At 45.9% G+C, this 24,942-nt stretch overlaps 1 protein-coding gene across 2 annotated transcripts; it reads right to left on the reverse strand.

Moving 5' to 3' along the window:
- Positions 1–4,960: 4,960 nt before the first annotated feature.
- Positions 4,961–22,949, reverse strand: adcyap1r1b (adenylate cyclase activating polypeptide 1b (pituitary) receptor type I). 2 transcript variants are annotated; one of them, XM_040184035.2, is made up of 14 exons: positions 22,625–22,949; positions 15,708–15,845; positions 12,107–12,209; positions 10,842–10,955; positions 10,610–10,713; positions 10,423–10,520; positions 9,880–10,012; positions 9,617–9,770; positions 9,471–9,531; positions 9,318–9,387; positions 9,130–9,221; positions 8,648–8,777; positions 8,433–8,474; positions 4,961–8,052 (listed from the first exon to the last, which is right to left on the reverse strand). In XM_040184035.2, exons 2-14 carry the CDS (start codon positions 15,768–15,770, stop codon positions 7,864–7,866), a joined length of 1,353 nt encoding a protein of 450 aa, XP_040039969.1. In that variant the 5' UTR covers positions 15,771–15,845; positions 22,625–22,949; the 3' UTR covers positions 4,961–7,863. The 2 variants fall into 2 exon arrangements, with proteins under 2 accessions (XP_040039969.1, XP_040039968.2); XM_040184034.2 differs by having other exon boundaries at positions 4,961–8,065.
- Between the last annotated feature and the right edge of the window lie 1,993 nt (positions 22,950–24,942).

Consider the following 24,942-nt stretch of genomic DNA (forward strand, 5'->3'; position numbering starts at 1 on the left):
AGACGTTTGGAATCCAGCACCGCCGTGATAGCGTATGCCGGACCCCCATCTATCTCCAGTGGGGCAGGTGGCGTTGGTGTCGGTAGAGATGGATGGAGAGGGCTAGCATGGACAGGCTTCAGAAGAGACACGTGAAATGCTGACGAGATTCGATAATGTTTAGGTAGAAGCAGTCGGTAGGTTACCGGGTTTATGCGATGGGTGATTTTGAATGGTCCGATGTATCGTGGCCACAGCTTCCGGCAGGGCAGACGCAGCTTCAAGTTTCTCGTGGATAGCCACACCCTCTGACCCGTTTGGTAGCTGGGAGCGGGCCGGCGTCGTCGGTCTGCGAACTTCTTTTGCGTGCTGGCGGCTTGGCGGAGGTGACGATGGGCGGTCTCCCAGACTTCGCCACTGCGTTGGAACCAGTCCTCTACGGCCGGTACGGGACCGGGCCTAGTGTCCCAGGGAAACAATGGGGGCTGGTATCCCAGCACACACTGAAACGGGGTTAATCGTAATGACGAGTGGAATGTAGAGTTCTGTGCGTATTCTGCCCAGGCCACGTACCGGGACCAATCATGTGGATGTTGTAAGCAATAACCACGAAGGTACTTCCCCAGTTCCTGGTTGAGTCTTTCGGTTTGGCCGTTGGTCTCTGGATGGTATCCGGACGTCAGCTTCACCTTTATTCCCAGCCGGTTGCAGAACGCCCTCCAGACCTGAGACGTGAACTGAGGACCTCTGTCTGAGATGATTTCTTCTGGAAGGCCGAACGGGCGAAACACCTGGAGGAACAGACACTCTGCCATCTCTATGGCTGAAGGAAGGTTACACAGGGGTATAAAGCGACACATTTTAGAGAACCTGTCGACTAATACTAAAATAGTAGTAAACCCCTCTGACGCCGGTAGGTCGGTGAGGAAGTCCACTGCCACATGGGACCACGGTCTCTGGGGAGTGGGCAGCGGTACTAACTCCCCGGCGGGGAGTTGACGGGGGGTTTTAGTTTGTGCACAGACCGGACAGGATAGCACGTAGTCCCGCACGTCGGAGGCCAACGAATTCCACCAGTATTTCTGGGACAAGAGCTGAGTGGTTCGGGTAATGCCTGGATGTCCTGATCCCAACGAGGTGTGACTCCACTGGACGAGTTGAGGTCGCACTGATGCGGGGACATAGACCCGGTTGGCAGGGGTGTCAGGTGGTGCTGGGTCTGTGCGGAGCGCGTCCTGGATGACGGACTCGAGCTCCCAGTGGATGGGGCCGACGAAATATGAGTCCGGTAGGATGGGTTCGGGATCGCCCATAGACGCCGGAGACCCGTATAGTCGTGAGAGTGCGTCCGCCCTTGCGTTCTTCTCTCCGGGCTGGTACGACACGGTAAACTGGAAGCGCGTGAAGAACAAGGCCCACCGGGCCTGACGCGGGTTTAGCCGTCTTGCCCCTTTCAGATACTCCAGGTTGCGGTGATCAGTCAGGACCATGAAGGGGTGCCGAGCTCCCTCTAGCCAATGCCTCCATTCTTCCAGGGCGAGTTTGATGGCTAGCAGTTCCCGGTTGCCCACGTCGTAGTTTCTTTCCGCCGGGGACAGTTTCTTTGAAAAGAACGCACATGGGTGCACCTTGGGGGGACTCCCCGTGCGTTGGGATAGAACACCCCCGACCCCTTCTTCGGAGGCGTCCACCTCGACAATAAACTGGCGGTCGGGGTCCGGTTGGTTCAGCACGGGAGCTGAGGTGAACGCCAGCTTAAGGGTGTCGAACGCCTTCTGGGCTGCGTCAGACCATGGGAGTTTGCCTTTCTTCTGGCTCGTAAGGGCGGTAAGTGGAGCAGCCATTGCCCCGAAGTTCCGGATGAATCTCCGATAGTAATTGGAGAACCCCAGGAACCGCTGGAGCTCCTTTACGGTGTTTGGTGTAGGCCAGTTGTGCACCGCGTCTACCTTGCCTTGGTCCATGGCGACCCCTCCTGGCGAAAGCACGTATCCAAGGAAGGTGAGCGTTGAGACGTGGAACAGGCTTTTCTCCGCATTCACGTAGAGTTGGTTGGCCTGCAGACGCTGTAGCACTAAACGCACCTGCTGGACGTGCTCCTCCATACTGTGGGAGTAAATGAGCAGATCGTCAATGTACACAATAAGAAACCGATTTATCATGTCATGGAAGAGTTCGTTCATAAAGGCTTGGAATACTGCGGGGGCGTTTGTGAGCCCGTAAGGCATCACCAGGTACTCGTAATGCCCTCTTGCCGTCAGGAAAGCCGTTTTCCATTCATCGCCCTCCCGGATGCGCACCAAGTTGTAAGCGCTACGGAGATCAAGCTTAGTGTATATGCTTGCCCCTCCTACCTGTTCCAAGGCCGCGGGGATGAGGGGCAGAGGGAACCGGTTCTTCACTGTGATCGCATTCAATGCCCGGTAATCGATACACGGACGGAGCCCTCCATCTTTCTTTCCCACGAAGAAGAAACTTGAAGCGGCCGGGGACGTGGAGGGGCGGATGATGCCCTGCTGCAGGGATTCCTCGACGTACCGGTTCATGGCCTCCTCCTCTGGTAGGGACAGCGCGTATATCCGACCCCTCGGCAGCGGTCCCTCTGGCAGCAGCTCGATAGCACAATCGCATGGTCGATGGGGAGCCAGCTCTGCGGCTTTTTGTTTGCTGAATACCTCCTGGAGTGTCTCGTAGCAGGGGGGTACTGCCTGGGTCCTTGTAGCCGTGGCTGCCTCCACCGAGGTGGCTCGGCAGGTGACGTTCAGACATCTGGACATACATTCAGGAGACCAGGTCAGTAACTCACCTTGTCTCCACGAAATCACAGGGTCATGGAGCACAAGCCACGGGTGTCCTAGGATCAGAGGCTCCCGGGGAGAGGACACTATGAAGAACCTTATGTCCTCCTCGTGCAGCGCTCCGACCCGCAGAGTGATGTTAGCCGTCTGGTGCATAATCATTCCGGTGCCCAGGGGCTGCCCATCCAAGGCGTTGATTCGGAGTGGAGGACGCACCGGGATGAGGGGCACAGATAAACGGTGAGCCAAGTGTTGGTCCATAAAATTCCCTGCCGCCCCCGAGTCCACCAACCCACGTACCTCCTGCTTCATTTTCCCCAACGATAAAACAGTAGGTAGGGTTAGTTGTTGACGTGACATGTTTAACACTGGAGACAGTCCTACCTTGGCGGAGGTGTAGGTCCAGCCATCCTTCTGACGGGGGGGTCGGAGTCGGCAGTTCCGAAGGAGATGTCCCGCCTCGCCACAATACAAGCACAACTGCTCCCTGATCCTCCTTATTCTCTCCGCTGGAGACAGGGGCAGGCGACCTAACTGCATCGGCTCCGGTCCCTCGTCGGCCAGAGGAGGTGTTACCGGAAAGGTGGGCTCTGATGGAAAACCGGCTCGCGGGGGTCGTCGGGACTCGAGGAGGTGTCCCACGCTAATGGATACTCGGATGTAATCGCCAAGCTGGGTGACATCCCCTCGGCACGCCAGTTCGGCCTGGAGTTCAGGACGGAGACCGCGACGGTAGATGGTCAGGAGTGCGGTCTCGCTCCACCCGCTGCCAGCGGCGAGGGTCCGGAACCTCAGGGCGTAATCTGACACCGTTTGCGAGCCCTGCCGGATTTCGCACAGCAAATCTCCCGTTGTTTTCCCGGTAATGGGGTGGTCAAACACCTCTTTAAACTGTGCTTGAAAATGTTGCTCAGACAGAAGTTCTGGGGCTCCCGCTGACCAGAGGGCCGTTGCCCAATCGAGGGCTCTTCCTGTTAACAGGGAGATGACGAAGTCGACTCTGTCCTTCTCCGTTTGGTAGTTTGCAGAGTGGTGGGCGATATACATCCCGCACTGCATGAGGAATCCCAGGCATTTGCCAGGAGAGCCATCATACTTTCCCGGCATAGCCATCGGGGCGGGTCCGGTGGATGCCGCAGGAATGGCGGGTTGAACCGCCGGTGTGGCGGACTGGCGTAGGAGCTGGCATAGCTCCTCAACTCGTTCCTCCTGCTGGGCGAGCCGAAGTTGGAGCTCCGATGGTTCCATTTGAATACGGGTGAGGTATTCTGTCACGTCTGGACCCTGGAAGGAGACTCGGACTCAGGATCAGAGCTTCCAATCTTTCTTTATTTTAAAGGACAGATAGTAACTATGTTCCGGGACAAATCTAAGTGGGAATTCCGAAGACAGGCAGGAGGTCGGCAACGCGGGAGGCAACAGATGGTTCTGGTCCAGGGGAATAGGCAGGTTCGTGGTCAGAGGCAGGCGGAAGGTCGAGTCACAGGTTCTAAGGGGTTTAGGGGTAGATAATCAAAAGGCGGTTCAGCAGAGAAGTGTACATTCAATACCTCACAACCTGCCCGCTGCGTCGGGCTGCTTTTATAGGTATTTCTCTCTCGCAGGTGTTTAGAATTCCGGTGATTGACTCCGGAGGACGCGTTCTTTGGCTCCCCCTAGTGGCCTCCTGCCGTCACGCTGGGGTTGAGACCTCACAGCTTGTTTCTGTCTCGGACATTTAAACTGCGGTTTATTTAGTTACAAAGATGGACTGCAGCCCTTTAAAGGACTTTAACTACTTTATAGGTCAGACACTGTAATGAATATTTATCCATATAATAGTAATAGGAACATGTTTCTCGGACATCAACATCGTACTGGCAATATAAGGCTCCCACTTCCATATTAACACTAAAGGAAAAATAATTAATATATTCATATGAATCGACAAAATTAGGCTCATGAGATTGTCAAAATGTGAAAAATGAACTCAACTGAACTTTCAACTGGACCAGAGTGGAGGCGGTGATTGTCTGGCCCAAAACATCACAATATGAAGCAGGACCACCTGCGGCTGTCTTTAGACCTGCACCTAGTATTTAGCTCAGGTCACACTGAATACACACAGCACAACAGACCACAAATAAGCTGATTTGGTAGTTTGCAGGCCAAGAGCTGTGCTTTTACAGTAAAACTTGTGACAACTTTTGGTAGAAGAGTGAAGGGTTTTGCACATGTATTACTCCAGATGTAAACATCTACAGTCTATTCCAGTTCCAAAATTTGATCTGAACCAATTGGTAACATGCTGAATCATCCTGGTAATTTGGAACATAAACTTTCTCTAATGTGCTGTTATTCCGTTATTATATGTGTCTGTAGATCACAATATACACATAACCACAGTTACTAAATGATGAAGCTAAAAATGGAGCTTGTTACATTTTAATCTAGAAGTACGGCTGTTATTTAGGACACAGTATTCTTTATTTTTAAATAATATATTTTTAATAAAGCCTGACAAGACAATAGTATTTTTTGCTCTTTAATCTATGAAAAATAAATATTATTTAAAGTTTTGTCAGCTGACAACAAAACCGTATTATATTCAATTTGGCACATATATTTTGATTATTATCAGTCATAAATGTGTGTATCCAGAAAAGAAAGAACAATTATTTTACAATCAAAGAAACTATTTGTGTAATTATTTGTGTTAGAGTTCTACTGTTCTAGTTTGTCTTCAGAAGACATTTCAGTATTTGTAGTGGTTTGCAAAAGAGCTCTCTTCTTACGTTAAGTCATATTTAGTTAAAATTATGAATACAGCCTCTTAGAGAAAAGTCTTTTCCGTTGAGGTACATGACACATTTTCCAGTCCAGCAACGTCAAAGAAAATGTGTCAGAACAAAAATGCAAACTAAAACCAAACAAAATATTAATGTTATATTAATTTTCTTTCTGTAATATATACTGTTCTGTACATTGACGGAATTTATACATTTTTGCACTGCTTTATTTTAAACGCTATTCGGTTGTATATACTATGAAGGCCTCCAGGTTTAAAATACTGATTTAGTCATCTTCTTTAAACCACTCGCGTGTTTAATCGTTTTCTTGATTTTGCAGGTTTGTTTTGAAATTAAAAAGAGAACTGTCATTTTTTGCTATTACTTAAATCAACAGAAGTTAAAATACTTATTTTGTGCTTAAAGGCACTTTTGGAGACACATGGTAGAGTTGCACGTAGAGATTCAGAGGACAGTTGAGACCTAAAGAAACATCTCCAGTTGCAAAGCAAACTCAGCCTCTGCAAACCGATACGGCCAAGTAAGAACTCACTAAGGATGTGATCACTTGGTAAAACTTGGTAAGTCCCACTCCAAAAGTCTAACATGTATCTCACACTGCTTTTCAAGCCGAAAAGAGAGCAAATACTGATTTTTTCTCCAAAAACATTGAAGTGCTGTGATATTACCGATAGTCTACACCTCAACAGTGAAACAGTGAAGACGCTCAGCTTTACAAAGTGACAAGAGAATCAGTATTACAGCCCAATACACACTGTTTCATGAATAAAAGGGAAAGAAAACACCCAGTTAAACACTGAATTCCCACCTAAAGAAGTAAAAAAAACACATGGGCAACAAATGCCATGTCACACATGCAATTGAACTCATGACACTTTAGTCATTGGTTCATTTTCATTGACATTTTCTGTATTAACGGCTGATTGAAAGAGAGGTTCGTGTTTGTAGTGGTAGCAAACACCCAAAGGCCCTTTCAGTCATCTTCTGACCCGGGGATGGATTTTTTTCTCTCTTTTTTTGGTATTTCACATTGATGTAAAAAATATGGCCATCATAAATACTGCTTTATCAGGTTACATCTAAGGATCTAGTTGTCTTTGATACCCATTGTATCGTTTTACTCCCTTCACACATGAGGGAAAGGCTTGTGCCAGTAGTTGGAAATAATACTGAGCTGTCTGAACATGTGGTGGGTATGACTCGGGGTCCATAATCTACCAGCTGAGCCGTAGTTTAGTTCGTACCAGTGATTTCATGAGAAAAAGTTCATTTTTCAAGACTGAAAGTGTCCGTGCGAACAATCGTTCTTTAAAAACTAAATGTGGTTTAACAAAACTACTCATCTGAGGTGTTTACTGTACATCAGGGCGATCAGATGAATAGCAGCACAGGCTGAAGCGTCCTGGGGCAACAACAACACTGGACATTACTCTTCCTATGATGCAGCGAACGATAGCGTTTCCATAGACCCTGCTTGCCTGTTAAATGTCACCTTCTTTCAAAAGTGACACCCTTTGTAACGTAGATTTTCAGATCAGAATGTGTGGTTTCGACGGCCGAACTGAGATAACCCTGATGGCATCACTGCGACGTCTTTGGGGTCACAGCCCGATAAGAACTCAAGGAGACCAGCGAACGGATCTCCACATGCAAAACCAGATGCCCCATTTGAGATATTTACAGTGTTGTCTGTCTCTGCATGTCGTGTCTGTATCTAGACAGAAATACAGTGTGCAGCTAGAGTCTAAAACCCAACTTGAGGAAAGGCTGACACTGGAGGAATAACGCAAAAGCTTTCTCAGACGGACTGGAATGATCCCGTGAGAGGGCCGCAGTGATGAACTGGTCCCCCGTGCTGTAACCGCAGCAGCAGACAAACACTATGTACAGTATATACAGAGATGACCGGACTTCCTCTACGAGTCACAGCCTGACAAGACACTACATATACACTCAAATTCCTCATCATGCCCGTTGAAGCAGAGAGGAGGCTCAGGAACAGGTGGCCCGAGTTTGTGTTGTCACCCATGAGCCTAGGTCAAAAGGTCGGGACATTAACGAGAGTCATCATTTGGCACCTGGCGTTGAGGTCGGGTCATGTTTAAGGGGTGCGGCGGGTCAGACGGGAGGTCCCAGCGGGTCGCTGGAGTTGAGTTGGGTTTCCATGGTGTTGCCGCCCGGGTACGGGTTGGGGTACGGGTTGAGGAACGGGTCGGCGAGGCAGGTCATCGGGAGGTCGGCGGGTCTGGCGGTGTCGGGTGCGCAGGCGGCGGCGGCGGCCCCCCCGGCGGTGCCGCTCAGGTGGCCGGGGTCTCGGCCTGCAGGCTGGACATGCGGATCTGCGAGCTGCTCTTGCTGAGGATGGACAGCTGCGTGCCGCCGTTCACCCCACTGCTCGCCAGCGAGGGATGCCGGTGCTTCAGGTCCACAGCAAAGTACCTGTTCACCGTCCAGCTGCGCCATTTCCTCTTGATCTCCGATTGCACCTTGGGGGATATACTTCACAAGGTCATTATTAATGGACCTCGCTGGAAAGAGACAAGCTCACTGTCCTTTCATGCTAGCCGTGTATTTACTGTAGCTAAGGCTCAGATTTAGATTTGCACTGAAAAACTGAAAAAAATGTCATGTGCTCACGCTCCCAAACTCTCAGTTAAACCACAATCTGCTTGACTAATTAATTCAAATACAAATCCATATTTTGGTTTAAAACATAAACTGAACATGATTAACTTTATCCAATACCACAAGTGCATTTTAAAATCCCATCTGAACATTTGCCGAAACACTGTCGGTCAGTAATGTTGTTATGTATGTTTAATGAGATTCACAAAGCTGGTCTAATAGTGTCAGCAAGAGTGTTTACCTCTCCGTTCAGGAAGCAGTAGAGGACGGCCACGACGAAGCCCTGAGGAGACACAGAGGACTCAAGCATGAGACAGAAGCACTGCAAAAACAAGGCGTCGCAGCAGAAAGATCTAAATGTCCCCAGCTCGTGTCCACATCTCAAGTATCCCCATCCTTCCGGTTGCACATTGATTGTTCTTTTCTAAATCCAGGCCGTGGCGGAGAAACAGTCACCTGGAAGGATCCGAGGCCCAGCTCAAACACCAGACGCTCCCGCTTGCTGACGTTCTCGGGGGAGAAGGCAAACACGGTGTAGTGGATCCCAAACAGGGGGATGAGAAGCAGAGTGGAGCGAGCCAGCCTCCTGCAAAACAACACACTCGCAATTATCAACGAGACTGCAGCGAGCGCGTCCTCGTTACAAAAAGCTCACACAACCATGGCAACGGTTCGTTTCAATACATCCAACAGCCCATTTAGCAAAGTAAAAATAGTACTGTTGATAGGAATGTGTGAGGTTGTGCTGGATGGACGGGTTTCAAAACCCCAGGAGAAGCTTTTTATACTTTATTTATGTATTCTTATATTCAGATTTAAGAAGCAGTTTGGTTATGAAGTCAGCTGGACTTCAGGAGAGTAGAAGAAGAGTAGGCAATTAATAAATTCATATTAATGTCGGACAGGGTCGACCAAAAAGTAAACGCAAACAGACTTACAGGTAAATACTGGATTCATTTCCACCGATATCTGGGGATTGTAACTTTTGGACCAGGATGACGATGATGCCGATGAAGAGCACAAAGTTGATCTGTGGAGACAGAAGTGTAACGTAGGGACCGCGTCTTTGGAAACAACTGGGTTATTTTGACGTCGTCACACCTGCCACAGAGCAGCAATGACGTACCATTATGGAAGCGAGCACAGGTCCCTTGATCACCCACCAGATGGCAGCGTGGTCGTTCATGTCCCAACAGCTGAAAGAGCAGAGGGCACAACAGCACAGTCAGCGCAGGAACAGACCCCCTCCCTACACCGCGGCCTGGTGTCCATAACTCACCCGCTATCATCAAAGTGCCACCTCAGCACCGCCCAGATGATCACGCACACCGTGGGGGTCCCTGTGGCCAACACAAATACGGACATCAACAAAGACGTGTCCACTCGTCAGGTGAGAAGTCTCGCGTGCGTCGCTAGTTCTCTCACCCCAACCGATGATGATGTACCAGTAGAAGTATCTCCTTTCAGGGAAGAAGGTCTCCACCAGCAGGGTGAACAGGTACAGACCCTCTATGAAGAGCCAAAAGTAGTTCGAGAGGACGCAGTAGTGGAAGAATATCATCACTGCTCGGCACTCGAGCTTCGGGGACGGAGAAAAAAAAAGGAAAGGGAAGAAATGTCAAACGAATGAGGAACAAGAAACGACCAATGTGTGGGCGAGGGCGGTCGGGCCTGTGGGCGTTACTCACAGTGTGTATGAAGCAGTGCTCGCTGTCCTCTTTGGCGTACAGAACGCCGTCTTTGATGAAGACGGAAATAGCTCTCAAGATGAACGACACAAAGAGGTTCATGTGGATGAAGTTCCTGGTGCAGTGCAGCTTCCTGTGAACACACAGCGAAAACACCCTGAATGCCACGGAATACTATTTCTTAGAGAAAACACTCATTCTGTTCTGTCATCAGTAAGTACGCTGTGGTCGTAGCAGATGGTCGTGACATGTAGAGTGATGCTAGTACTAGGAAATAATAGCAGCAGTACTGGTAGTAGCAACAGTGGTATTAATAATACTTAAATAGTCTTTATGACATTCATTGAACGGTCTGCCAGGTCATTTCTCATATTAATCGGTTAACTACATCCAGAGCAAAACAATGTTGGCATGATCACTTTGAAAAGGGTAGAGGTAATGATAACAACCTTCGATTCCCTGTGTTTCCCAGGGACAATCACACACACACACACACACACACACACCAGCTGCAGTACGTCCCCGGACCCCTGGAGGCCTCACCTGAACCTGCACAGGATGACCATGGCCATGGTGAGGGAGACCAAAGAGGTGCTGTAGCCCACGGTGTACAGAGCCTTCACTGACACGTAGTACATGTCCTGAGACACAAGCACGACACAAACTGAAATGGGTTTCTTTTTAATTGGCAACGTCTCGTTACTGCAGCCGCAGACGGTGGTTTACTAACCAGATGAGTGCCGTTGCCTTCCTCATACAGGCAGGCATCGATGTAATAAGGGAAGGTCTCTGTCCAGCCGAACTCAGTGCAGTTACGACTCACCTTCCCCACCTCTGTGGACAAAGTACGAACGATGGGTTTTATTTTCATTTCAGAAAAGCACCTGCGTATTTCACAAATTAGACTGCAAAGAGACAAACACAGGGAAGACGCCAACGGTAAATAAGAATTGTTCACTGACCAAAGTCTTCGTCACTCATGAACTGAGAGAAGAGTTCGGGACAGTTGACTTCGACCACCTCACCAATCCTGGCGGGCTGCCAGCACGTCAGGTTGTCCCACATCCACGGACAGCCTGAGGACACAACAGGTGGACAAACACATTGTGGAGCAGTTTTGGATCATCGAGCGCCATGTGGTCACGTCGGGGAAAGAAAGGCCCCACCTGCAGCTCATTTATCATTACTTCAAAGTCACAGATCCTTGAAACTGGCATGCGGTGACTGAAATGTCCGGCCGCATACCAGCACCCACTAGGAACAAATGCATTGTCTCTTTAACTCGCATGTATTTGTATATGTTGCTACATCTTTTCATTTCAAATAAAATGGTCGAGAGACGTCCGCAAGAGACAATGCCAACAAACTTGTGTGATGATTGGCTAGAGTTATATATGGTATAATATTTTAAAATCCATTCAGATGGACACAAACATGTAGGTTAGCCGTTTAAAATGGCCATACGGCGTTGATATAAACCATGGTAAGCATCAGTAATGGCCACGCCCGCTCTCTTTAGTGTGTGTCACGGTGTGGTTCACTTCATGTTATATTTTGTAGTTTTCTCCCACTTGTGTCCCCGGGTAACTTCACGTCCTGACCCCTCACAGTGTGAGACTCGCTTAACCTTCTGCTGCTGTGGCCAATATGACAATTTCGCAACGAAAATAGAATGGTTAGAAAGACAGCGCTGGTTTGCTGGGCTTGTAGAACGCAGCCAGGCCAGGCGTTCAACGCGCTAACGACGTCTAATGCAGTAGTTTCATGGCGTAATCAGGCGCCCTGCGATGCCCTCTCTGGGACTGAAGATCCATCAATCCTCAAACGCGCTTTTACCTTCAAATGACATTTAAACAGTAGAGGATTCATTTTACACCCTGTTGCTCTGTTTTTGGAGGATCACCTAAAACCAAAAGAACCTTTTTCAACCAGGTTCGGAAGGAGAATTTGCACAAAGCCTCCTGACCTTCATCCATCACACGGAGAGACGCCTGTCACTCGCTGTCTCTGATCAGCCCTCGTTTGAAGGATCATCATTGTGAGATGCGGTTGACTAAAACCTCAGCTCCTCCCTCAACTGTGGTTTGAAATATGAGAATGAATTGCTTTGCCGGATTTGTCTGTTGGCCCTGTTATTTATGCGTAGCGTTAAGTCTTTCTGCAGGACACAACAGTACCAGTCAGGGAACGCAGTTCAAGGCAACACAAACGCTGCCGGAAAGCCTACCGAATTCTGGATCATTCCCAGGATCGTCCGAGGCAATCATCTCCATGCATTTCTCCTGCTCCATCTTGATCACACAGTTAGATGGCGCCTGTTGTCTCGAATCCTGGGAAACACACACACACACACACACACACACACGCACACACAAAGAGATAAAGAGAGAGTTAAAGATTAGAGCGCAGAGGAAGGGCCCAAAGGTAAAATGGATAAGGCTGCTTCATTAGCTCCACCATGCAGTTCACACCACAATGTGGGAGAGGTCTCATCTCTGGGATCTGTTTATTCACTCAACCAATTAAACAAACCATTTCAGGGTTTATGGCCATTCCCCCAGGCTAACTGACCCAGAAGAGGGCCGTCGCTGTAGGGGAGGCAGGGCAGGGAAACCATTGAAGACGGGCTCTTTTCACACTAGACCGTGACGGGCGTCACACACACACACACGTCTGTCTTTAACAGAGAGGGGACTGACGTCGGAGAGGGCTGTCTCTGGTGAGAAGACGAAAACTTGTGCCTCCATGTTGGCGTCAGACCGAGAGACGTCACGCAGCGGCTTTACGAGGCGGAGCAGAGGAGCAGTGGAGGATTCATCCGCTGACGTCAGCGGCACAGCACCACCCGCTCGGGAGCCAGCAGGATCAGCAGGGTAATAAAGAGGCGGGCGCTTCGGGGGCCCCGTGTGGAACAGGTGTCGACGCTCTGCCTGTATCCACGAATCTGGCCGATGATTTATGCGCAGCACTCTGCAGCAGCAGCTGTAGCAGCTGCAGCAGCAGCGTGTCTGCGTTGGCGCAGTTTGAATCCAGTGAACAGGGAGTGAAAGTTGAGGACGTTCTGTGGGTCTCAGTGTGGACGGTTTTCCATCTTAAGCCATTGGTCAGTCGGTAAAGGAATGGAGACACTGGTCAGCCATAGTATTCGGTTTGGAAGAACAAATAATGTTGTGGATTTAAAGCTGCTCAATACCAATATTTTTATACCAATATGTTAGTGCAATATGACAATCCTCCGTAATCAGCAAAATGCCTTCTAAATTATGATCTCAGGGAAACTGATTTTCTCTCCTTGCAGGTTTGAAACATGGGACTGACATTTTTCAATTTAAACAAAGCAATGTTTATAAATCCTTTATTTGTTTCTGAGGTAATTAAACTCGAGGAGTGAATGAACGTTACGCTACGTTTTATTTCCACAATAACTGCAGAGCCAATTGGTCGTCAGTGGTCGAGGCTGATTAACGTGTAACCACCTTGTTAAAGGTCTAATGCATCCACATAGGTGTTTTCACGCAGTCCAACTGTTTCTTTAATTTCAACAAGTCAGTAATTTGACCTTTCCTTTACAGGTGAACCAGCTCTACAGAGAGAAGGCCTTCAGGTGAAATAAGTGGGAAAAGGCAGAGAAACACAAAAAAAACATGATGGATCTATAGCTCGTTGTTGAAGTATGACGTTGAAACATGTTTTTGTGTTTGAGATTTCATCAACACAGACTTCCTGACGTCGTGTCATTATCTTCTCTTTTCGTGGTTGTATATTAAAGTCGTCCTGTACTTCATTCTTTGGCACTGAACGCCGCCAGTGAGCATAAATTGATGCAGGTCAAACGCGTATGAACTTAATTTGTTGGGTTGCAGATTGATGGTCGGGAGCAGCAGGAGAGCCAAACACACTGCGTGAATCTTGGAAGGTTTATTTCTCAGATGTTTAATCTCCTGCGACTAATTATATTGTATATAACTTTCTCCCCTTAATAAATCCACCATACGTAACTAGGTCGAGCTGTGCACAGCCAGGATTCACACCACATGTACATGAGCGTGATAGAATATCTACTGTATCTATCTCAATATTTAAAATGAGTCAGGCTACTTAACTCCATTATTTTATGCTGTACTGTTCATGATACTACAATTTAGTATTGTCTGGGATATTCTCAGTAAATGCGAGCAATTTGTTTGGGGTTTTGAAGTTGCAGTGTGTAGAATTTAGGGCAGTAAGCAGAAATCAAAAACACTATATCTTTTCATTGGTCAAACAACAGCAGCAATTACGTAATTCTAGACCCAGAATAAAACGTTTCTTCACTCAGGCTGGGATATGCCGCTGCCTTTTTTTATTCATGTAGTTGTAAGGTTGCAGATTCCAAATGACCACCTGTCTCCAGAAGATGGATAAATGAAGCTTCGCTGTAAATTCAGTCAGGAAGACTGGACATGCTGTCCTGTTCCCTGGTGGCCTCCTCTCTCCCTGGGGGCGTACGGCCTGCTGATTAGGGGCGGGGGCGGGTAGTACCACCCAACCAGACGTGAGTGCCGTTACCGTAAACCAATTGCTAATCGGTGCAGGCAAACGTTAAAAACTGTTCTCCTCTCTTTTGCTGTCAGTTCTCATTTTAGCACGCACCAAAGGCGACCCGCCACCACACCTCCAATCTACAGCAGAACTTGGAGATTGGAGCAACTTATTCTCTACCACCACAACCCAGTTTCACAGCAAAACGTTTTGCTGTGAGACTGTGTTGACCACCACCACAAGTGTCTGGATATACCTCATCTCGGCTCGGCATCACGTCCCCTGGTCTATCCTCAAACAAACTAGCCTCAAACGAGTTACGCAATATGAATATTTATGCTTGTTTTAACAAAGAATTGTCCAAAACTGTTATCAGCTGCTCTGACAGCAAAACAAATATTTGGAAATAATTGTAATAAATAATGATCTCCATTAAATCCCAATGTTCTATTGAAAAGCTGGAGTTAGGAGCTCCAGGCATGCTTACAGAGCACTGACCCTGGGGGACGCCCACACACGGCATCACGGTGAGTCATCAGCTCTCAGATCTCCTATAACCGGCTTAACTTACATTCGGCAGTATTTTAAAGGTTTCCTGTGTTTTAAATGTCGTATTTCCAAAATTCAACATTCATGTTGTTTCCACATGAAATTCTCCGTGGGGACTCATGTCTGCACCGATTAACCTAATGATCTGTATTATTTGGAAATACCTTCAACTTAAAGATTAACTTGTCCAAGAGATTAGTTGAGTAATTGAGAGAAATGTTCTTCTTCAACTTTGTTCGTCCTCACAGCTACACATTCAACTTGCTGCTGTCGTCCACCATTTTCCCTCCGGCTCGTCCCTCAGTTTCTCAGAAAACACTTCCGCTCAAGGTTGATGACTCACATTTAACAACAGTAATAAAAGCTCGCTTTCCTCACAGCTTTTAATGGAAAGGAGAGAGGAGACGAGACGAGGGGAGAGTACAGAGGACCGTCTCTTTTGTCGAAGATTTAACAGACAGGAATAATGTTGAATAAACAATGAATAAATGATGAGCGTGCAACCTTATCCACACACTGATCATTGAATTATTGATGAAGACACTCCAAACGCTGACTTCAACTATGGGAACGACTTGAAGTGCACCAACATCTGGACTCGACACCTGTTAGCTGAATTTATTCATGCAAAGCTCCACCTGTCGCCGGGTCTGCTTCCATGATTACTCACACACAGGAACTCGGCGTGGAGTAGACATGTTGTCCTTTTAAAAGTACAAGGAAACAAAGGAGAAAAGCGATTCAAAAAAGGAACTCACCGAGGGTAAGAAGAGGAGGAGGAGGAGGGTGAGGATCAGCGGGTTGACGTTAGTTAAACACATGTTGCTTTTCTTAGTTTCTTCCCAACATAAAGTTGTGAGAGCCGGACAAAACAGGACGTCAGCTGACCTTCACACCTGAAAAACACAAGAGTGTGGGACATCAAGACACTGTGTCCACATTGTGTCTCCATATTGTCGGACCAGGACATAAATATCACATTATAGAGTATCTTTCGTAAAAGCTTTTTTCAAGTGTGTATATAAATCTCAACAACCATAAGAGCACTCTGGGGATGTTTTAACCGTGATGTTTATAAAATCTCCATTTATATCTGGGTCTGTCTGTGTTGAGCTCTTTAGTTTACCTTCTACTTTGCTCTTAAGCCTTATTTTAGTGATCGTTTTTAAGATGCTTCAAACAGCACACTTGTGCGAAATGCAGGTTTAAAATGTTGAATATGTTCATGAGATGAAATGGATAAAGAATAAAAATGATAACAAAGCATTCTGTAAATTCCCCCTTGTTGCCTGGCCCTCTTGTATTTCCTATTAACGTTTTTGGGGATATCCTGCAAACAATTCACTAACCAGAAAAAAAAAGGTTATCCTACTTCCAGCTTGTCAAACATGATGATTTATTTTGCTGATTCTTCCTCTTATAGCAAAATAAATATGTGCATTTTGGACCCTTGGTTGGGTTTAAACATGTCCTGCTGGGTTCGGAGAATGCTATTTGACATGGTAGTGAATAAAAGGGCAGATACAGGAATTCAGTAGTTGCAGCCAAACGTTTGGACTGGAGGTCATTTTTGAAAACCGCATGTCTGCAATGAGCCCATGTGCATGGATCCCATCGAGCCCGGGGGGAGGGGGGGTTCACATGAGTAAAGCCAAGTAGCAGGACTGAGCAGTCAGGCCTCGTCCCAGAGGGAGAGCTTGGCATTCCTACTTTACCGAAACCCTGCCAGCAGCAAGCCCCTCCCCCTGCCGTTGTCAGGAGCAACAGCTGAGCGAGCTGCTGAGTTTGGATCTGAACTGAACCACGTGGACCTAAACTTCCTTCTGCTCCGTCTTCTGCTCAATCTGTAAATAGATTCACATGTTATCATGCACGTTGGTTTTTAAATGATGGCAGACATTGAACCTTTATTGAATTTAAACTCTGCTACAGAAAAATACACATTTCTACATCCAAACGGGACACATTTGATTTGAGTCCTGCATGCTGAATATTAATGCCTTACCAGCCCACACAGACAGGACCTTCATTCATATTTTTGCTAGAATGAGTCAGAAGGACACACACAGGCAAACACACAAAAAAGAAGAAAAATCACAAGACACGACGTGAATGGGAGTCTGCAGCTCTGCCAAGGCCACCATAATGGGTGCTGATGCCATTGGGTAGGAAAGCTTTCATGAGGAGTGCTCGAGCACAAACTGCCACTAATTCATTTCTAAGGAAAAGAAAAGATACCCCACATAAAGACACTGATGGTATCTCACCCTGCAGTCAGAACTTCATCGGTGTGAGTGTGTGTGCGTGTGTGTGTGTGTCTGTGTGCGTTTGCCAAGAGATCAAGAAGAGAAATAGATGAACTATAAGTGAAGCACTTATTGTCTACAATAAGTGATTTAACATTTACAGTTGGACCCTCAATGTACGGCCACATTAGCTTTCCGTTCAGCACACTCGCCGCACATTCCATAGCGAGAAGGGATGTGACGTTATAAACGCACGAGGTTCCTCTGGTCAGTTATGTGGTGTGAGTGAACAGAACAGCGATCAGTAAAAGTTGTAAATCTAGAATTTTTTTACTACAAAGACATCTTTTAATATGAAAAAAGAAATTATTTAACACACTAGCTAATAAAAGGTTGAGTTAACCCAATTAAACTGGCTTTTTGTTTGGTACTGTTCAGTGATGTTTCAATTTAGTGAATAGGAGATAAGAGTGCAAATCTTCAGAGATTGGTGGTGTAGTTAACAAGCTTCTCATACTGTGAAAATCCATCAAATGCAGTTTATTACTGCTTTGACTGTTGTTGGTTTACAGGCTTACAATGATCCAAATTCATTAAGCAGATGATTTTAATATTTAATATTGTTCTGAAGTTCAAATCATTACTATTGATTGAATTACTAAAACCGACTGACATGCTGCAAGACATTTGGACCTATTAGGGTCTTGGGGGCGTGGCCTCGTTTTCAGTCTTTCTATCCTTTTTAAAAGAAATCCTGTGTAATCATTCTGCCTTTAACAACATCTAGTGTGTTGTGTAGTTTCACTCTCTATGTTCTCAAAGGGGGCCGTGACGGAAAGGTTTGGGAACCTCTGGAATGAGCGTTGAGGGTTGAGGGTTAAGGGTTGAGCGTTGAGGCTTGAGGGTTAAGGGTTGAGGATTAAGGGTTGAGGTCTGAGGATTAAGGGTTGAGGGCTGAGGATTAAGGGCAGGGGGTTTAGGGTTGAGGGTTGGAGCCAAGTGGAGGCCAAGTTCAGGTTTGGGTATTGAGCAGGGGAATACATAATGTTAGCAAGGCTCCCCTCACAAAGATAGAAATACAGGAATGTGTTTATGTGTGTGAGTGTGTGTGGGGCTTTCATGTTGAACACTGTCAGCTCTTGAGTGTGTGTAACGTTGGATGCTCCGTCTGGAGAGAGCGCACATGCTCACCCGAGCGGGATCGAGCATGTTGGCTTCGTGATGGCATTAATAGACATCCCGTGCAAAGTTTCACCCAAGACACGGTGGCGAATAAAAGAAAGAGGAGCGGAAAAAGGACGGCGGACAGAAGCGGAGGCTGAGACAAGGAGATGGACAATGGTTTGCTTCGGAATGTGCGGATTGTTTGTGTTAAGAGAAGACAATTCCTCTCGGGAGAAGAGGAATTGTTTCTCTTAGGAATAAGTGGGAGCAGAGGACAGAGGTTTTTTTTTACTGATCACACCTACAATGTTGAAGCACTGATGAGAAAAAGTCTTCATGTTAGCTTGTGGACACTGGGGGCGTTTTTTGATCTGGTCAGGCTTTCACAGCTGTTGTGGCCCGGAGCATGAAGGCATGCGCTGGCTTATTCCCCTAACAGACCCATAACCCCAAACTTGTTTTATCTTTCTACTTCTCATGTTCCCATCAGCATTGCCTTCTTGTTTTTTTCAGAAAAAAATGCAGAAAACAAAAGAAATTCATCCGCTTTAAGAATCCCCATCTAATGTTTTAATCCAGCGTCTAATTCCTACAGAATCGAGTAATGAAGAGTCACTCATGTCTCCAGCTTTTCTATATTTAGCACAAAGAATTAATTTACACAGACATGACTTAGCCTTCATTATTTTGGGGATGGGAGAGGGAAGTACGCTTATTGCAGAGAGAGAAGGAGGACAAGAGAAATGAAGACAGTATTAAAAATTGCCTGGTGTCGTCCTCCCCTTATGTTCCATTTTTCACACAATTCACTGGGGGGCTGCAGAGTCACGGGACAGAGGCAAGGACACGTTGGAACAAAAATACAGTTGAAACAACGTCTCAAATCATCCTCAGAGACGGACATGCCAGATCTTGCCGGATTCCCTCCACAATAAACCTGGAATGAACTATAACCAAGTGTTTACTTAAGTAAGTGAAAAAGTAATATTTTACCAGGAAACTTGTGTAAGATCTTGAAAAGCACAGAGTCAATACAACAAAGCATGCTGAACTTAGCTTGTTTATTTAATATCAATACTCAGTACGGTGTGTCCGCACATAGCAGCCTGCTCAACGTGATCTCCAAAACCGGTTTGTAAAAATTTATACAAAATATTAGACATAGAAATTCGTAACAATACATACTAACTGGCGGTGGTTAACCACGCTCCTTGAGTGAACATCTCTCCGCCACGTTGGATTTTTTGAGGGGGTTAGGGTTAGTATTGTATTCTTACAATTTAACATTGATTTCTGGTTAAAAATGCAATCATACGTTCACACATTTATTTTACATCGTTAGACTTCACAAAGTGTGTTTACAGGGTGCAGGTCCCCATTCACTTGGAATAGGGTGACGTCATCAGTTGCAGTCCGTATTTATTTAGTATGTTTCACTACGAATTTGTATCTTCAAGATTTTCGTATACATTTTTACAAACAGGTTTTGGACATCAGGCTGGCCTGCTGGGTTCCCAATAAAACACCCCCAATAATAACATGATACATACACAAGGATTTATCCTGGAATGAATTAAAAAAAATACACAGTGACAAGCAGACAGATATTCCTACCTTTAAAGCTCGATGTTGGATTTATATAATATAATGGTGAGAACTAAAGCGCTGGCTGAAAGGCTTCCCTAGATTCTCTCCTTTTCTTGTTCTCTTTTGCTACCTCCTCATCCCTTTCCCTTTCCTATTCTTTCATTCTTCTCTAGTGCGGTGTCCCCCATGTTCTATGTTTTGTTCTTTTTTACGTCCCAACATATCAAAAATCCAAGAAAATGGAGTCATTGTGTGTTTATATACTTACTTTTAGCCCTTTTAATACTAGTAATACTTACAGAATATGTTATCTGTGGCTCATCCCTTGTGTGTGTATAATGGATGGCCAGAGTCAGTCCCAGGACTGGTCTGATTCCCAACATGAGCTGGCGAGTAGCGAGACAACATTGTCTCCTGCTTGCACCACGCTGCTTAACACCACATCAACTGACCGAATGATCCGAATGGAGTATTCAGACTGCTGTACAAGTCAAAGATTAACGTGTCACTTTGCATGACTTGTAACTGGATTTCAATTGAAATGTGTGCAGAATAAAAAACAATATTATTAACCCAAAGGATTAAATGTCCCAGTAAACCATGCCAGCGTACACAATACCGGTGTCCCGGAACTGGTAAAGGGAAACAGAATGAAGTCATTAGTAATGTGATAAAAGGACACCTGTGCCTTTGCGGCCATGTGCCAATGAGCACACACAGTGGTTAAACGGATTAGAGGGGGAACATCGGGGATACTTTGCACTGTGAGGTCCCAAAACACCTTTAGACATTCACATATTAATATACATATCACTCAAATGTCCTTCTGAAGCCAGTATGTAGGTGTCAGTCACAGTTCCATGCATAACAATGGGCCTACTGTCCAACATGAGACCATTTTAGTTTTCTTAACCAACAAAGGGGATTGTCTTGGAATGCGTATTTGCATTCTGTATGCACACAATGCTGCTACTGCCAATGTGAGATGTGAATGCACATGTTGAGAGAAAAAACGTGTCGATTCTCAAAAGACAATAGATCACGAGTTTTGGATCCTCGGACTGCTCGTGTTTTCTGTCATTATTGAATTTAATGTCACCCAATGTCCTAAATCTGTATGAAGTGCAAATAAGACTCAAGTTGAATGGAATCCATCATTAGTCTACGAAATAATTTTGATGATAATGAAAATGTTGAGTAGTGAGTTGATTGATTTAAAGGTCCCATGAAGGACATGTAAGAAGAGAAATCAATCGTTAGTCCAAGTGTTGGTCCCACGCCTTTTGCATCAGCATCCACAGCTGGATTTCCTCGATTTGTAAACGACACCCGGCCCATGCGAGGTACTGGTTGTGTTACAAGGTTGCCGTGCTGAGACTGGGCCCGACGCCGAATGTCGTCTTCTCCCTCAACCTCCCCCTCCTCTCCCTCCTCTGCTGCTCCGGCCAGCCAACACAACACGGCTAATAGGGACATTTAAATGTCAGCATCACACACATCTGAGAGAGCTCTTCCCTCATCATCTTTGCACGTATGCCGCAAATGTTTTTACCAAGATTTTAGCAGCTGCTTGTTCATGACATGTTGTGGACATGGTTTGTGCCTCACATGTCAAGCAAATTTTATCAGGAATCTGCTGCTTGCCTCATAGTGAACCAGCTGCAGATTAAAACTCAAAACATTTCAAACATTGTTTGCTTTTTTTATTAATCTGCTCCGTTTCTGTCAAAGAGCTCAAACAGGCTTTCAGGAACATCGGGGATCTCATTGTTTTTCTTTAAACCAGCGGTCAAAATTCATGGCGGACGTGTCGCTCATTCATCACTCTTAATGAATGCGGCTGTAGCTGAGCAGTAATAAATGTAAACAGATAGCTCAACACGATTGTTGTAAAAACCATTCTGCAGCAGTTGATCCTGAGACTTGCAGGAAGAAGAACACTTTTTAAAAAGACAAGAACAGCAAGCATTAAGTAGTGAGGGCACTAGAGGAAGCTCACCTGTCAAACAACAGCAGGTAACAGAATATGTTATCGGCCTGTGGTTTTAACCATCAAAACTGACCAAACGCAAGACCAGTTGTGATCCACAGCAGGATGCATCACACTTGCAGCTTTCACATAAAGACCTGCAGGAATACAGGATCTTCAGGAATACAGAATCCTTAAATGCTTTCCAATTCGATTTCTGTGTTACAGGCCTGCTACAATGCATGCATTGCTGTATAAATGAGATATAACACCATATATTGGCAACCTAATACCGTCATTAGTGACCAGGAGTACACCATTATTTTTCGGTAACCACCCAAACAGACTTGACAAAGGCTGACCCTCCTCATGCAGATGAGATGGGTACGTGGGCTATTTGTCAATATGTTGGAGACGATGTGGATATCAACGGGCTGCTTACCCATATTATCCCATTTACAATATGTTACTGTAATCACACGCTGGATGCACACGCACGGCTGCAGCAATTGTGCAAACTGCGCCCTGCAAGAAGCCACTGAAGGGAAGAAGGCACCTCCTCCCGAGCCACGGCAACACATGCCGCAAGATTCCGGCAAGCTTCAATTCACCTCTCAGACAGCCGTCCACACATCCACGTCCGTGCATAATCGGCTCGTGGAAATCAACACAGTGCAATTCTAATTCATGCGTTTTTGCAAAATCTTACCATTGTATCGATATTTCCCTAAAATGCAACTTCCGCTCTGTGGATCCTCCGGGCAGATGAAACGCTGCGCCCTCAGCAGGGGACAAATCTACCCTCACGGGGGATGCGGAGGGACAAGCCGCCCCGGTGGCTCCCCGGCAGTACAAGTTCCACCCGAAATGCAGAGTTCGGACGAAAGGTTGGTGACTTCCGATCAGGAAAAACAAGCTGCGACTTTGTGTTTGCAGGGAAATTCAGATTTCCCGATCAGTGGCGGTGAGGATGGAAGCTGCTCGCTTCGCCCTCCACAGAAGAATGCGCCGCGCATTTCTCTCTCTCTCTCCCCCTCTCTCTCTCCCTCTCTCTCTCTCTCCCTCTCTCTTTCTCTCTCTCTCTCTCTCTAACACACACACACACACACACACACACACACACACACACACACACACACACACACACGCAGGCTGTCACTTTCTTTCTCTCTTCACTCTGACACATGCACGATTCAACACAGAAAATGATACGGATGATATGTGGTAGAACAGCAAGGACGGTGTGTGTGTGTGTGTGTGTGTGTGTGTGTGTGTGTGTGTGTGTGTATACGTGTGTGCGTGGGTAAGTGTTAGTGTGAGGTGCAACAAAGAACAAAGATCAGGACCAAGGACAGCAACCATCATAATTTGATACACACACAAAAAAAATAATATATATATAGATGCATCTGACTTCATGAGTAACATCTAAAATCAAGACATTCTTTCGTGGGTCCTCAATGGCATCTGTGAACCACTCAGCTGAAGAATAATTAAGGCAGACCCTGATTGGGGTGGTCACCTCCAGACCAATGATGCCTCCAGCACTGAGCAAGTAGAGCAAAGACCTGACTCGAATGATTCGTTACCACCAATGTGAGATTCTGGAATGATTTGTCGAATGCTCCAGTTTCCTTCAAACAAGCTAATCGTTAAAAGGTGTCAGAAAGCCGACCTGCTGTCACAGGGAGGGGCAGGATCTCACAGCTGGCCAATTGCAGCATGAAGTGGGCGTGTTTGTTCAGTTGTGAATGAGAGCAGCAGATGGAGGACACTCGTTGACTCATATAGCTCTTCCATTTACTCGACAGTCATTGGACAATGTGAAAATCTCTGTTATAACTCATATGTGGAGGATTGCTCTGGATGTAGAGTGGTTGTTGTATTCATCACGAGCTCTGCCGTTTGATTGCTGGCCCCTGCAGTTTAAATGTCTCCGCTATCAGTGTGCGCAAATGGTTGGCCCTCCTGAGGTGCAGGCGGCTTTTTGTGCTGTATAGCCTCTGCCATGAAGAGGAGAAAGTACCATCAAAGCCTCCTGTATCCCCCACATATCTGCTTTCTAAAACCTCTTCCAGCAACCAAACTCTCTTTTAACTGATTCTTCTAACTGATTCTGTAAGTGTGAACCACGCAGATTCCTTCAAAGAGAGACTATCTCCAAAAGTGTGTGCCGGTATCTCGATTTGTATGCTTCCTGGTGTTGCAACAATAAACACTGCACTGCAAACAACACTCTTGGAGATTGACCAGGGAGGCAGTGGGATGCAGCCAGGCTGAGGCAATAATAGTATGCTTTCACTTTGACATGAGCTATTTCTAAAAAAAAAAACGCTTGAGCTTTAGAGATGGTGGCAGGGAGTTCGGTGGAGAATCTTTTGACAAGACCTGATGTTGCTTTTCAATGTAATTTCTCCAATATTTGTAAATCACAATCAATGCTTAATTCATTCATTCTTTTTGGAAATCTAAATCTTTATACCACCAGTTATGATGATGCATGAACAGAAGAGAAGGAGGAGGGAGAAAAAAAGGAGGAGGAGGAAGAGTAGGCTTTTAGAAGAGTGGCTCTGAAAATATATTTTACTCGCTTTCTCACTGTGATTGAAATATGACTCTTCACATCTACATGTAAAAATGAAAAGAAAGATGGTTTTTATCCTTTAGGAAAAGAACCAAAATACACATCTAGGAATGTCCTACTGTAATAAATGGGTGGTCTAGAAATATTACTACTCTCCAGTAAAGTTGTCTTTTTTCATATTTGTAAACCTGCTTATTATTGGGATTCTGTTTTTTAAATTTATAATTAATATTTTTATCACATTTCCAAACATTTCCAAGAGATTTATACACATTTTAATTCACATTGCAAAATTCATTAATTAATTAGTACTTATGAGTGAATATCAGAAAGAAACCTACAAGAAAGCAAAATAAATGAGAGAAAACCAGAAGTTCAAATCCATTCAATCATCAATTAATAAAAATACATTCTCATCCAAACTCGCTTGGCGACACTTTATA

Source organism: Gasterosteus aculeatus, chromosome 8 (assembly GCF_964276395.1).
Source record: "Gasterosteus aculeatus chromosome 8, fGasAcu3.hap1.1, whole genome shotgun sequence".
In the NCBI taxonomy this organism is placed as follows: domain Eukaryota; kingdom Metazoa; phylum Chordata; class Actinopteri; order Perciformes; family Gasterosteidae; genus Gasterosteus; species Gasterosteus aculeatus.